Here is a 15,788-nt window from a genome sequence, read left to right on the forward strand (position 1 = left end):
GGTAGTTCCCAGGGTCTTCCTTTTTACTCTTCCCTTTTTAAAGTTGGATATAGTAATACCCCTTTTACAGTCACCAGGAATTTAACCTGATTGTCAAGACTTCAAGTAACAAGGGAGACTGTATGGTCAACAACATCAACCAATTCTCTCAAGACTCTGGGATGCATCTCTTTGGGTCCCATAGAGCTGAGAACATTCAGTTTCCTCACATAGTCACGAACCTGATTTTCCCATACAGTGGGAGCGACTTGCTCCCCCATGACCCATCCTGCTCTCCACCCACTTCAGAGGTGGAGGAAAAAGGCTGCCAGTGAAGACTGGCAAAAAAAGTCTTGAGTCCTTTAGTCTTTTGTTAATCTGTTGCTACCAGTTTCCCAGCATTGTTTATGAGGGGGAAACACCTTTTTTGACCTTCCCTTTCTGGTTAACATATCTTTCTGGTTAACAAGCCCTTCCTGTTATTTTTTGTATCCCTTGCCAGGCTCACTTTCAGCTTCACTTTGGCCTTCTTTACACATTCACATTCTGTCTCTGCTCTCTTTCCAGCTCACCTGTCCTTGCTTCAACTGCTTGTGCATTTGTTTCTTTCTCTTTAGTTTGACCAACAGGTTCTGACTCAGCAATGCCAGCCTCCTGCCATTATTGCCTGATTTCTTGCTCCTGGGGATTGCTAGCTTCTGTGTTCTATGGAAGACTTTATTAAAGATCTGTCAGCTCTGTTCCACTCCCTTGTCCCTGAGGGCAGTATCCCACAGGAACCCCCTTACTGTCTCCCTGAAGAGGTGGAAGTCTGTGCTTTCCTAAAGGTCAGAAAAAGATATAAAAATAAATAAAATAATAATAAGTCTTACCTGCGTACTGTAGGTAACCATTGTGGTTACTGATGTACTAGAATCTCTAAGAACTTGCAGACTGATTAAAGCTGTATTCTTATAAGCAACAGCAAATCGAGATCCCACAGCAAAATGCACTAAACCATGAGGAGCATCACTTTCCAGGACAGTTATAAAAGCAAATCTGGCACTGTTGTTCAAAGCAGCTCCTGTGCTTACAGCATACAGCTCAACAAAAATATAAGTTTCAAATTCTGGTACCTGTAAGTGAGTGATGATTTTCATATCATTATAAAATCTACTAATAACTTTCAGCTTTAAATAAATGTTTATATATTACTTTGTATGCATAGTGGATCACTTTAATAACACTTTACACAAGCATGCTTCCTAAAATGTGCAATAAGTACAATAAAATATATCATAAAACAATACTGCAATGGATATCACTCTGTCAGGCACAATCATTAAATCCCAGATTTTCACGCAGAACTTGCTGCATTAAAGTAGCTATTTAAATAGTGCAGGCATTGTGGCTGTAAATTTGACACAAATGACAATCAACCCTCCAAGAGTGCCATATTCCAGATTATAGATTTACATAGATATACAGCTTTTGAAGAATTTGCTCTTTCATTTTCTTTTTACCCTACAAAATGGCATATACCTACCTACTCACTTTTGGAAATACTGCACAGAAGTAAGTGCGCAATTTTGAAAATGCAAATAATTTGCATAATAACTCTCCTGTATTCAAGTACTGGACTCAAAGGTCTGAAAAACATTTTACATGCAACTTAAGCATTTAGACACTAGTATGTCCATGCATGTTTTTACAAGAAATTAAAAACTCAGTAGATTTGCACACTTAACTGAATTTATTTAAAATCTCAGAGCTTAGACAACACTATTTGATAGACTTTTGTGATGTGTCACATATAGAGAAATACTTCACTCTGAAAATACAGGCTGTGGAACCTTGTTTCTTTATTGAAAATAAGGTAGCAGTGTTAAATTTACAATATGACATTCTGCCTCATCTTTTATTTTACCTACAACACAAATGTAACATTTAAAAATAGACATCCAAATTTTAAAATTCCAAAAATTCCATTCTAAAATTCCAAAAATAATTGGAAAGGTGTTACTTGTACCTACTACATGCACTTGTCAAGTAGCAAACTTGAAAAAAAAAAGATTTTTAAAAAGTATTTTTTTACAGGAAAATAGTATTATGAACAAATGGCAATCACTGAAGTTGGTTTGGGGTTTTTTTACTGTTTTTTAAATTGAATTTGTATAGCCAGGTTTTGGTAGTGGTGGAACTACAGGGGTGGCTTCTGTGAGAATTTACCAGAAGTTCTCCCCAGCTGCAAGAGATTCTGTCTGGCAGAGCCAATGCCAGACAGCTCCAAGATGGGCCTGTCACTGGCCCATCGAAATAACCCTATGACAACATATTTAAGAAATAAGAAACCTGTCCTTATGCAGATGTAATTGCGGCCAGAGTAAAGCAGGGTGACACACATGAAACACATAAGAGGAACAACTCTGCAGACACTAAGGTCTGTGGAGAAGGAGGGGGAGAAAGTGCTTCAGGTAGGATTTCTCTGTAGTCCATGGTAAAGCAGCTGTGCTCCTGCAGCCCATGGACATACATGAGCAATGCATAGGTCCATCTGCAGCCCATGGTGGAGCCCCATACTGGAGCACAGGAATGCCTGAGGGGAAGTTATGACCTCATGGGTGGCCCACACTTGAGCAGGTTCCTGGCAGGGACCTGCAGACCCATGGAGAAAGGAGCCCACACTTGAGCAGGCTTCCTGGTAGGACTAATAGGTGTGTGGGGGATCCACACTGGAGCAGCCTGCCCTTGCAAGACTGAACCCAATGGAAAGATGACCATGCTGCAGCAGCTTATGGAGAACTGCTGCCTGTGGTATGGACTCACGTTGAAGAAGCCTCCCATTGGAGCAACCCCGTGGTGGAGCAGGGGAAAGACTCCTCTTTCTGAGCAACAGCAGGAACAACATGTGATGAAATGAGTATAATCCCCATTTCCCAATTCCATTTGCTGCTGGAGGGGAAAAGGTAGAGCTGGAAGGAGGGACGGTAGGGCGGAAGGTGTTTTCAGGTCTCAGTTTACTTCTGATTATCCTGCTCTGTTTTGTTAGCAAAAAATTCATTTAATATCTCTAATTTGAGCCTGTTTTGCCTATGATGGTGTTTGGTGAGTGATCTCTCCTGGTCCTTGTCTCAACTCATTGTCATGGTTTGAGGCTGGCACAATGCCAGCGCCCCCATGAAAATATACTTTCTCCCGGAAACAATTGAAACCTCTTGTGTTTCCATGTCGCTCGTGGCACTGCCCAGAGAACATTTGCCCTCGTGACTTCTTCCCTCCATGTCCAGTGCTCTCACCACTCCACCTGGACCAGAACTGCTTTTAGGGTTCTCCATTTAAGGATGCCCCACCCAGTTACAAAAAAGCAGCAGTCTCTCAGCTTTGGGACACCAGTCCCCCCTAAATTTACCCCCTGGGGCCAAGGGGCCTCGTTCTTCTTAACTTACAACACTCATGAACACATTGTTATATTTTCTCTCCCCTGCCCAGCTGCAGAGGGGAGTGACAGAGAGGATTTGGTGGGTGCCTGGCATCCCGCCAGGGCCAACCCACTACACAAAAAAGCTTTGTGTTTCAACCCTGAATTTTTTGAAATCTTACTTTAAATCTGGGATTTTTAGCTAATAAATTTAGTACTGCTGAGGAAGTAAAACTTATGAAAGCTAGAATGTATCCTACAATAATGTAAAGTACACAGTTAATGTATTTGTAAATTTATAATTTTTAATACATTTACTACTAACTTACAAGCTAACTTATGAAATAAAAACTTTAAGAAGAATTAGGAAATATATGGAGCAATAAATAGTATGTGTTTTCAGTTAAATAGTTAAGTGGTTCTCTAAATTAAATGTTCTTTACTAATGACAGGTACAATTAAAACTGGAATGAATGGGGAGCTTTAGACTTTCACTAGCACTTGCTGGAATGGCACAGGCTTTATGTGGCACAACTGCATGTCTCTGGAGCTTGTGCACTGCTGTCATTAAATACTGATACCACTTCTTTGGTATAAAGGGATTCATAATCTCAGTTTACTCAGCAGGGCAGCCTGTGCCCTATACACCTATTCACTGGCTCTGTGATGTAAAGATAACAATCTGAAGATGGAGAAAGAAAATGGCTGTCTTAGTGAACTAAGAGAATGCATACCATTTCCTAAATAGGAAATCCCTGTTTCCCATATATAGCATGTTGCAATATTTTCTAGAACTGAGTCAGATAAAAACATGGAAATCTTCCCATCTAGTGATTTTCCACTGCCCAGACCTCAGCTTTGCCACCCGCCTGGGTGCTGGGAAGGATGAAAGTTTGGGAAGAGACAAGAAAGTCTCAGACACTTGGGAAGAGACAGGAAAGTCTCAGAGATATGTATGCTTGGCAGAAAGATATTTGAATGTAGAATCTGAAGAAGGAATGGAAATGAAAGCAAGTTTTGATACAGAAGAAAAGAAATGCTGAACCAGTCTTACTGGATAATTAAGAAGGCAAAGGGTATGTTAGTTAGAAGGGGGTTTTATAGCTTAGAGCAAAGGATAAACCCACCTCAAACAAGAGGGTGTTTTTACCAAGCAGAAAGATAGCACAGGCAAACAAGTCAGCAAATGTTGCAAGTAGAAAAAAGGTCTCAGAATTTTCCACTGCAAGAAAACTAAAAAACAATTTCTCGCTTAAACTGTAATGTACTAACTTTTAGTGATTGGAGAATAGTAACATGAATATGGTAATTATAGTAGTTATGTTAGGCTATAGGCAAAAATTAAGGTATAGATTGGTTCTTCTGCATTAAGATGCTTAGCAAAGTATTTAATGTATATAAAGTATATATTTTTATATATAAATATATAATGTATATTAAAGTATACAATTGTAACAAAACTAAAGGGTGTTCAGGTTTGTCTGCAGCTGGAGCTGACAGCTGTAGGCACAGGCTCTGTCACCCACGACCCTGGACTGCTGTAACGTATTGGATGTAATAAACTGCATTTGGAAGAGCTGCCTGGAGTCCCTTGTTACGGCACTTACATCGGGGTGCTGGGATAATTTCTTAGAAAAATTTGAAACTCTCCAACTTTAAAATAATGGCAAACATTAATCTTTCCTTTCTTAAGGGCTTACTCTAACCCCTAGGTATTCACACTAAAATATTTTTTTCCTTTTCTTTTCAATAAAAATGACTGAATACTGTGTTTTGTGTTAATACAATCATGTCTGTATATTAGAGTGCCAGCTGAGTCTCACAAGGTTGTTAGACTTAGACAAATGCAATTTAGTGGATGATGGCTCCTAAATTGAACTTCACTACTCACAAGGCAGATATGAACAGAGACAGATTTTTAGACACTCAGAGATTTTTAGGCAGTTTTTATGAGTTTTCAGAGATGACTGTGCTAGATTTAGGAATATAAAATTACACAAAAGTTAGACTCGAAGGTTTTTTTAATGCAATGAGCTATTATTTACAGAATGTTTTCCATCAACCACCTTAAAAATGCTTTGGTAGATGGATATTTTACTGTGTAAAGGATGAGAGCATAGGATCAAACATTTCATTGAAAAAACTCCATTCTTTTTCCTTACTGTTATATAAAGACCTAAGATCTGTAATTTACTCTTTGAACTAAATACTTACCTCCTTCCCAAATTTCTACCAGTCACAATGGAGTCAGTAGAAGACTATAAATAAACATGTCCCAGAGAAGTCAGATATCAAGTCACTATCTTCATAAATATTAGTACATCTGGCTAAGAGGAGTATTTTCATTTTAACAAATTGCAATTCAATGCTGTACATAAAGAGCAATAATTACTCACATGATCAGGTTTTATTTCAATAGAGATGTTGCACATTGTTTGACCTGCCACACAGGTCGTGGCTCCCAGCACAGATACAAGTTCATTCTCCAAGTTCACACCATCCTTCAGAAGGACAACAGCTGTTTTATTAAAGGTCACACGCCAGAAGATTGTCACATCTTCAAAAGCCCTATAAGCAAAAGAGAAGAGTACGCATGTACTGAAGGAGAGCACAACAGATTTAGGAAACAAACCACAGACATAACGTACATTTTGTTATTATTCAAAACATATCATTATGAAATCAGCTGCTTTACAATGAAAAAAATAGCTCTTTTTATTTAAATTTCTGCCTCTAATATCTATTAACATTGTAAAAAAAGTAACAGAAGAAGAAAATAAAGCAATTATGGGAACCCAGATTTTTCTTAATTTTTGTTTCAGATAACATGCAATTATCTGAATAAGAGACACTTGGAAAGCAGGGATGTGCCCAAGTATTTTCATTAATACTATAGTAACCATTGGCCTGGAAAGCCAGGTAGACTTGGTCTTTCCTGTAAGTATAAAGAACTTATCATACTTGTGCATATTTATTTAAAGTACACATAAATGTAATATATATATATATATATATATATATATATAAATGTGCTAATTAGGAAAAAAGTAAAGACGTAAGCATACTGACACTTACATAACTTCTTAATTTCTCCTTGTAGTATTCATAGGTATTTACATTGTACAGAGAGGCGAGAATTGGAGTTACACCTTTAGCAGTGCAAATACTTTACCTTAAGCAAAACCTTCACACTTGCCAACTTACATTATAAAATGGTAAACATTTGAGTTTTTTCCTGTTTCTGCTTTATATCAATAAAGTGACAGACCTAACTATATTCACAACTTAAATGCCCCATTGCCAAAACCTGTGAAGCTATTAAAGGAGCTGAAAGGAAACATTTATTACAAAACTCTGTGATGAAAACCTCTTCCACTAACAGTAGCTCCTGTGATTCAAGACAACATATTACAGAGTGTGGGAAGAGCACTGGAATCCACTATAGCCTGCACCTGTTTGGTTGCCGTGCAACAGTCAGCAACACCTCTCTGTTTTCTGAGTCTTCATCAAGTATCAGGCCACTTTGTACTTCTGGAATGAATCCCAAAATGCCATTCTGGAGATCGCTTCCTGTGTAAGAAATAGTCCATGAAAGTAAAAAGCCAGAAAGTTAAGCTGAGAGTAAATTATACTTTTAATATGCACAACTGCTAAAACATCAAACAGCCAGTATCAAAGGCATGTTGTAAAGTACTATTTCAGGACACCTCAATTCTCTTAATATTTCTATTCTTAATTTACATTAGATTTTCAAATTTAAAATGTTTAATTTTATTTTAATCACTAGAATAATAACAACTAATTTTGGAAGCAAATTCCTTATGAGTCCTGGCACCAATTCTGCATGTAAGCTTGTATTTTCAGCAGCATTCAACAAACTGACTGAATTCTGTGTCCCTTGACTTCAAGAGACTGTTACAGAAATCTCCAGAACAATCTCAAAAGCCTTGCTTATAATGCCCTTATGAGATACGCACTCCAGCTATGTTTATCATACATCTTAAAACATTCTGTTTGAACAGAAATGGGCCTCAACATACAAAGTACGTAATGTGATAGACTTCCAGTGTTGTAACTTAAGATTTCTTATTCGTCCTATCCATGATGTGGTTGAACCCATCAATTTTCTTAGATTATCACAGCAGCTTTTCTCTTGCATCTTCATTCTATATGTCGAACTAGTGAGCTGCAAAACACCACATTTTTCTTAGGGGAATGCAAGTAACTTCAAAAAAACAGCAGTAGAAGATAAAAATTCCCAGTGTTAATGAGGGGAAACTAACGTCTTTACAGTGCTCAATCAAATCTTGCTTCTAAAGGATTTCTCCTGGCAGGTAGTGATGGCTTTACTCTAGAATTGAAAAGGCAATCTACTTCCACCCCAGTACTTACTAGAAGTCAATATATACAATGAGATGAACAGAAACTGTGTGTTTGCTTATGTGCATGCACAAATATTTAACCCTTCTCCTTACTGTGTTGTCTCATGTTCCAACTTTATGGAACTTTGTACTGTAGGTATAACCCTAGAGCATATTAATACACTTCTGTAGTATTCAATACAAGCTCCAATTACAACATGTGTCTATACACATACTTTTGCAGTTAATTGTGGGGGTCCACTGGCCTGGGCTGGCCGGCGAGCCAGCCACAGCCAGGATCAGCCCGAGGCCATGGAAAGCAACACCCTAAGTTCAGGGACATTGTTCAAGTTAGGGAGAGTTAAAGTTTGTTCCAACAGGATCATGAGATTTACCATGCTAATATGGGTTACACTGCCGGTTATTATTAGTTATTATGTTGCTAGAATGTTCCATGCTCATGTATATAAATAGGGATCGCCCCTCATTTGAGATCTTAAGTGTCTGGCCATATTTGGGATCACTCCTGTTACTGAGGCAGAAGAATAAAGGACCCTCGGATTTTCCACCTAAGACCTGTCACCCACTTTTCTTCCCTGCTGACCTGTTGCAATCATTGCCTGTCCTCGCAGGCATGGGTGGAGCAACGTGACAGTCAACATGCATACCCAGGGAACCGGTTACTTCCATGGTAAATTCTACATATAGTGCACATGAAGAGAACGTGTTTCGTATGATCTGGTGTTCTACATGATCTTGGTTGCTTCCTACACTGATTCAGCAGCACAGTTTAATCCTCGTTCTCAATACCCACAATGATTTCTTAAGATTATCTAAATACACAAAACTCCCAGTAACGCTGGACCTTACTTTCTTGATTAGAAAGTTAGTTAGACTAACTTAGTTAGTCTAGACTTAGTTAGACTAAACTCAGTTAACCTAAAATTTGTTCCAGTGCCCAACTTCTTTCTAAAACTTTATCTATTTTGCAGAATAGATTGGTGTATATACTGTTGGTAAGCCTGACAGGATATTTAAAAGAGGGGAAATTGCGAGTTCTGACATGACTTTCTCATAGTAGGACAGTGACTGAATGAAAAACTCTTCCTTGTTGACTGAGTATGCTAATTCCTGTCCTCCATTCCCAGAATCAGAGGATGACTACACTGCAGGTATGAACTGTAGTAGCAAAGAATGAAAACAGAAACTTTGTACAAACTCCATCCATTGTAAAAGAGAAGGACTTAAATTAAAAATACGAAGTATGTGAAATATATCTAACAGAATGCCAATATAATTCAGGTTAAAAGGGCCCTTTAAGTCTCTAGTCCAACACCCTTCTCAAAGTTTAATTATTTGTGAAACCAGACCAGATGTCTCAGAGGTTTGAGACTTGAAAAAATTCCAGAGATGGAGAGAGACCATGCAACCTCTCCAGGCAACCTGTGCCACTGGCTTTCTGTACACAATAGAAAAAAATGTCCAGGCTCAAATGAAATCTCATTTCAACTTATAATCACTGTTTCCCAACAAGCACTGCTGCCATAATGCATTATTTAAATAATGGGTTCAGTAAATTTTTATGTCTCTCCTCTTTTAGGTAATCTTATGGTGTTAGTAGGAACTATGTCTTCCTGTATTCAAATGTCCCATGACATTTTCTTTTTCAAAATCATGTTTCATAGATAAGTTAGGAAAAAGAAAAAAAAAAAAAAAAAACAGGTAAAAGTAAAAGAAGCTTAAAATATTCTGGATCCTGAGAAAGCAAAGTACCTTGTTGCGGTGTGTTGTCGTGGTGTGCCTCAGTTTCGCTAGCCCCTCCCCTGAAGACTCCTTCCCCAGGTGGGGTTTCAATCACCTCTCCTTTCCCCACCCTTGACCCCTGCTGGGCATTGTCTATCAACCCAGAAATTCCAAGGGGAGCGCCGAGTGATTGGCAGGTTCAAAGGATGCTCTCCAACTCCTGGGGAGCCACTGGCCCACCCAGGTCTCCCTCTCATCTGAGACCCCATCCCCTCATACCTGGTTGGTGCTCCCTGTGTTCCCTCCCCTGCCCCTCTCCCCAGGTAAAAGGGCAAGGACAACACGTGGTTGGGAGTTCTGTTGGGAGTTGTTGCAGGATTCAGAGGCCATGCAGCCCAGAATAAAAAAATCTGGATTAACAACTCTCCATCAGGACCCACTCCTTTCTTCACCTCACCTTAAAGGTTTCTCTAGCTCAGGAAGGCCTGAGAAGTGACCCCCTCAACAGCAAGCTCCAGCCCGTAAGCACTGGAGCTCGGGACATGCCCGGACTTGTCCCCACGTGCTCAGCTGTGACCACAGGGACTGAGAAGCGTCTCTGTGGAGAAAACACCACAGGTGCCGCTGTTTGGTTCAGCAGCTGAGGCCAGACAGACCAAAGCAGTCCAGTTCAGTAATATTGGTAAATTCCAATAGTACCTGAAGTGGCAAAATACAAATCATGTGGTCTTTAGAAACAAACCAAGCAAAAAAAGGCAGTGATCTTTTTGTGCCATAAACTGTCAAGTAGTGGTCAGTATTTACAGTTATAGAAAATATTTTAGTCTGAATGCAGCACTAGAGTACTGTGAGAAATCATTTGCACAATACTGTGAACAAACAATGGATGCCCAGAAGTTCTATAACAGGTTCCTCTTGGACACTTTCATTTTCACACCATAAGCTGACTTCTCATAGTCACCGGTCTGTAACATAAGGTATCCCACTTATTCTTTGAATTTGGAAGCCATGGATCTACTGAGATGGGAATCTCACATCCCATGAGGAAGTGTTGGAACAAGGAAAATGGCAAAAAACCAAATGAGCCTGCAATGATACTCCATCTTTAATGAAACCAGTTATGCTCAGTCGTCACAGTACATCACAGTACAAGCTGGCTTGTACTGGGCAATTAATTCAGATATAAATAAGAAACCCAGCTGGTTCCATAAACTGGCCTCTGGGTTGACAGACAGGAACCTCGGCCAATTACGTTCCATCCTAAGTTGCAGACATCTCACTTGTTCGGGAGCTGGACCATGTTAAAAGATCAGACTAATGAGCTATCCAGTCAAACCCACTTTATAAAGAGGAGTTGAGCCATCATTAAATGCTCTCTGTTGCCACATGAACATCGGGTGTGTGGTCATCTCTGTCTCTGACTCACCACACATATGTTTCACTCAGCGTTCTCTCTTCATAAAGGACAAGAACAGAGATAAGCAGCACCTATAGAAGCATTTTGAGTTACACTGCTAAGAGGTGCTCAGTGCTTTGTGCATTAGATGCTTACTCTCATCTGGAAAGCACTAGATTTGGAAATAAAATACCCTGCTTATTGTCATACAGAATTCCAATTTTACATTAAAATTGCTATGAGAACATATAGTTATTTGCTGTTATTTAATTCAAATATATTTACTCATTTCCTGGAGGAAAAACTATTACCTGCAATAATTACTATTGCAAAAGCAGCAAATCCATATTCATCCTTTCCTTCTACAATCTGAGCTCCATATTCAGGATTTGAGAGGAAAACATAAAATGATTCCTGTCCTTCAGGCTCATCATCATCAAAAATTTTTATGGACACCTGGCTTTCAAATTCTCCATCCAGCAAAGTCAAAGAGATTGTCTGTTCTTCAAAATCTTCTCCTTCCATTGCCCATGTGAAGTTTGATTTTCCATAAACTTCTCCAAAAGGATACAAATCTACTCCTCTTTGTGCACTCGCTCCCCCAAAGGTTTTAACAGTAATTTTAATATCACCAGTAAATCCCTTGGTCCTTCTGATCTGAAGCACTGCTGTGTTGGAGGTATTGTTATTTGTATCTTCTTCAACATAAATAAACTCTGGCCCCAAACTTAGTATTCCATGATGAATATCATTAGCCAGGATATTAACTGTTGCAAGACTGAAAGTTGGATTCAAACGGGGACTCCAGTCAAGGTTTGCTGGTTGAACATCCAGAATTTCCACAGAAGTCAAATTTACAAAAAAAAATTCTTGTATTTCAGACACAGTGTCATCAATTATTGATATTTCTATCACTGCATTTGTCTGAAAATGTAAAAACATAAGCTCTCCATTGTAGATGGGTATAAAGTCTTCTAGTGGTTTGGCACTTCCTGGAATGGTCTGAAATGTCAGCTTAGTGCGATTACTTTGAAAACCAAACAATCTTTGGACATGTAGTCTGACTACCTGGATATCTTCTTCAACTGAAACTGATCTTGAGTTAAGATCAAACTGGAAGATCCCCATTGGCTCAATTTTAGCTATTGTAAATCCTGATCTGAAACAGAAACAATATCACATTGAGAGAGAAATACAAATAAGAAAAAGATGAACAATCAAGCATAATAATTTTCAGTGAGCAAGCAATGATGGCTGTAGGAATGTGGATTAAAAAAATGGTAACAGTAGAGGGAAAAAATAGAAATCATACAAAGCAAGACATAAAGAGGCTCCCTAAAAAATGCTTTTGTAACGTTTGAGCAGCCCTCCACAGGCTTAATGCATCCTGTCAGGACAGGATACTGAGCAAATGATACATAAAATATGGTCTTCCTGACAAAATGGAGAGGTAAAGGAAAATAGATCTTCCTACTCTGGACATAATACAGGAATATAATATAGCCACTACAAGTAATACCAGTTTTAAACAGTGAACAAACCTCCTGCACCAAGGGAAAGCTGTGAAGTAGATGCTAGCAGATCTACAGTTTTAGCCAGGAAGATAGAGAAGGTCAGGAAGTTATTTTAAAGTACACAACAAGGCTTTGAATTTACAATATTACCCAAAATACTTTTTTTTTTCAGATCTGAGTTGTGTTATCAATATCAATTTAAGCTTTACTTTGTTCATACTAAATATATTCCCTTCTTATTACAAAAGAATATATTACAAAATTATTAGACTGACTCTGCTAAGTTTTGTGTCATCCCCTTCTCTCCAGAACTTAACCATTATTCAATGCCAGAGGCTACCAATGGCACAATTATAGTGAGCAGATTTGGCTAACAGATGAGACTCTTCTACCTAGGAAGCCAAAAAACCTTCAAGTAATTGTGAGCTTTACGTCTTTTGGGATGCAATCTTAAATTTTCTGGGAAAGGTTATTCTCATACATTCACGGTATTTGACTTACACAGTAAATATGTGCTTAAGGACCCAAGTCCATAGGATGGACAAACCTAGGAGAAAGGGTCAGTTTGAGGAATCTAGGCATCTGATTCACTTCTAACTTCCTTCAGATTTGCCACTTCAATTTAAACAGGGTGAAGCCAATATCCTTCTCCCTACAGTGTCACTCTATGCCCATTTTTAATACATTTTCATCTTCAATAAGGAAGAGTGAAAATAGTTTGAAGAACAGAGAACAATTTAAGTAAGACAAAAAACTACATTGAATGTAATGCTTTTATTTTTCAGAATAAAAAGGAGGTTTAATATAAATTAGTAATTTTTAGAGCATTTTTTATTTCATTTGATTTTTTGAAATAATGGTTGTCATCTAAGATCTTCTAAATATAGATATTTAGGGACACTGAAAATTGACAGTTTATTTTATTCTTCAGATTCCTGGTTAAAATTGTTGATCTTGGTTCTTCAGCCTGTCTTTCCTAACTGTCTCCATCATTCTAGACACATTCTAGGTACCTCAGATCCCAATGCCAGGAAACAGAGTGGAATTGAAGAAAACCCTCACTTTCAGACAGATCAGATCTGCAGTACTGACATTTGTTTCCATGTGAGACAAGACACAGAAATTATCATAAAAGGAACTCCAATTTGCTAGCTACCTACAATGTAATAGGGATTTGTATGAGGTATATGCCCCTATACATGTCATAATTCTTACAGCACCACTGCAACTCGAAAGTATAAATAATATCTTTACCTCAGGCGAGCCCCACCAGACACATTGCTGTGCACTGCTGTTAGAGTGATGGCAAATGTCTCAGATTTATTTAGGTTTGGAGTAGCCTGAAATGAAATCACTTTACTTTCCTCCCCAAAGGAAAATACAACCGTACCTGAAAGGAGAATGATTGAAACAGTCAAAATCACTAAACAGGAATTCTATTTTTACCTGGAAATACATTGACATAGGAACTTTAGTCACAATTCCACTCCACTGAGGTGAAGAAATCTTCATAATAAGGGTCTTTCCTCTAGAAAATTGTCCTTCAGGGGCGTAGCGTTGTGTCTATGAAGAAAAGGGTTTTTTTTCTCATAAAGTAAATATGTCCCTTACAGATAAAAATTGGATCATACGATTTCATTCTAATGACTCTTCATTAATAATGGAAACATGCCGAGGTACAAATAACTAAAAGGTGGTATCATCACTTAGGCAACAGCCATAGCTGTTGTCCTTGTAGCTGTACATAACTTGTTGCAGCAATTACTCACCAAATGGAGGAGTAATATTGCCTAGTTTAACAGAGTCAGTGACTAGGTCTGGTGGGCATCCTGAAATCCAGCTAACTATTACAGAGCCATAAACTCCTTTCCTGGTTATGACAGAATGGCCTGTCCCTGCTACAATGTTTGTAAGCCGCAATATCACAGATTCAAAGCCAACCTGTGGAAACATTTTTTTATCAGAAAATGGAATAAAAATGGACAATAACACACATGAAAGTGTAGTACCTCTTGTAAAATGGGCATCTTACAATAAGGATGCATGCATTTAGATAAATATATGTGCATGTATCTATGGACATATAAATATGCTCTCTTGAAAGAGTTCATATGAGCTCTTTAATAATTTTAGATTTCTGGCAATTAGATTGCAGGGAAAAGGAACAAGTATGAGTGACATTTCAGTACTGAAAACAGTGAATACCATCTGTGTCTCTTGTTTAGAAGAAAAATAAATCAAGCCTGCCCTCAGTGCTCTCAGGCAATAACTGTACTACTCTCTCTACATATATAGATATATAGATACATACATATAATTAGGTCTAAAATAAGTTATTAATTATGTATCCAGTGAAAAGTAAGTTGTTAACGCATGACACTGTACACAAAATTATTTTTGCTACTGTGATCTACTTTACTTTTTCTCTGAGCAGCAAATAGGAGTGAAGATAATTTGCATATTCTAAAACCAATGATAAATGGATATATGGTAGTATATGGTATACAACAGTCTTTCTGTAAACAGTGTATTCAGAAAGACTATTTGACTTAAGTTTCATTGTAAATTAAAAATTACAACAATGCTTAAAGATAATTAAAATCATTAAATATAAACTTCAATAAACTTTAAGACCTCATGACCTTTAAAACCTCATGTCTTTGCCTGACATAAAAAAAAAGGAATGGTAGCACAGTAGGAAAATTATCTTTTCTCACTCTCATACAAAATAGACAAAGGGAAAATGTATCACTCAATGATTACCAAATTTATTGACATCTGTACTAACACCCAACATATACTCCATCTCTTTTTGCACATAATATTGAATTCATGCTATTTTCTGCTTTGGGGTTGCCGTACTTATAGAAACATTGTCCAGATTTACTTATTTTCCTTTAAATCTTAGAACTCCCCTTTCATGTAAATATTTACACTACTTACATTTTATATATAAAGAGGCCTTTTCCAATTGTATTAAAATGCTTCTATAAGAATTTTTATCAGAGGAATGAGTAACATACAGTGCAAGTAGTAACAGGAATGATCTCTTCCATCATATTAATTACAAAGAAACTTCACTGAGTTCTTATAACAGGTGTCTTCTGCAGCGAAGTGTACCGCTCTTCTGTGGTAGGAACACAACATCGCAACCAGGCTACTGACCTGTGAATTGGCAGCTTCCTCAGGAATAAGCAGCACAGCAGACTTTGCTATTCCTAATATTTTAGGCACATCCTTGGCACTTCCCCTAACCAGGCTTACATTAGTAAGTTCCACAGTAAAATTCAAGCCTAGTAAAATAAATGCCTTTGAGAGAGAGAATTTAATTAAAAAGATAGAAATTTAATTCCACTAAAAAGGTATTATCCAACAGTGCAAATAATTGTCAAAACAAC

At 37.9% G+C, this 15,788-nt stretch overlaps 1 protein-coding gene across 1 annotated transcript in view; it reads right to left on the bottom strand.

Moving 5' to 3' along the window:
• The window catches only part of ADGRV1 (adhesion G protein-coupled receptor V1), a gene marked incomplete at its 3' end in the record, with an annotated part of 121,696 nt that overhangs the window by 12,072 nt on the left and 93,836 nt on the right, over nucleotides 1-15,788 (bottom strand). The window contains exons 72-78 of the mRNA XM_041398295.1: nucleotides 15,556-15,699; nucleotides 14,160-14,331; nucleotides 13,645-13,780; nucleotides 11,188-12,035; nucleotides 6,829-6,946; nucleotides 5,773-5,944; nucleotides 852-1,094 (exon numbers count right to left, since the gene is read on the bottom strand). Coding sequence (XP_041254229.1) covers nucleotides 852-1,094; nucleotides 5,773-5,944; nucleotides 6,829-6,946; nucleotides 11,188-12,035; nucleotides 13,645-13,780; nucleotides 14,160-14,331; nucleotides 15,556-15,699 — 1,833 coding nt within the window. The remainder of the gene's footprint in view (nucleotides 1-851; nucleotides 1,095-5,772; nucleotides 5,945-6,828; nucleotides 6,947-11,187; nucleotides 12,036-13,644; nucleotides 13,781-14,159; nucleotides 14,332-15,555; nucleotides 15,700-15,788) is intronic.

Source organism: Onychostruthus taczanowskii, unplaced genomic scaffold (assembly GCF_017590055.1).
Source record: "Onychostruthus taczanowskii isolate IOZ18803 unplaced genomic scaffold, ASM1759005v1 scaffold143, whole genome shotgun sequence".
Classification (NCBI taxonomy): domain Eukaryota; kingdom Metazoa; phylum Chordata; class Aves; order Passeriformes; family Passeridae; genus Onychostruthus; species Onychostruthus taczanowskii.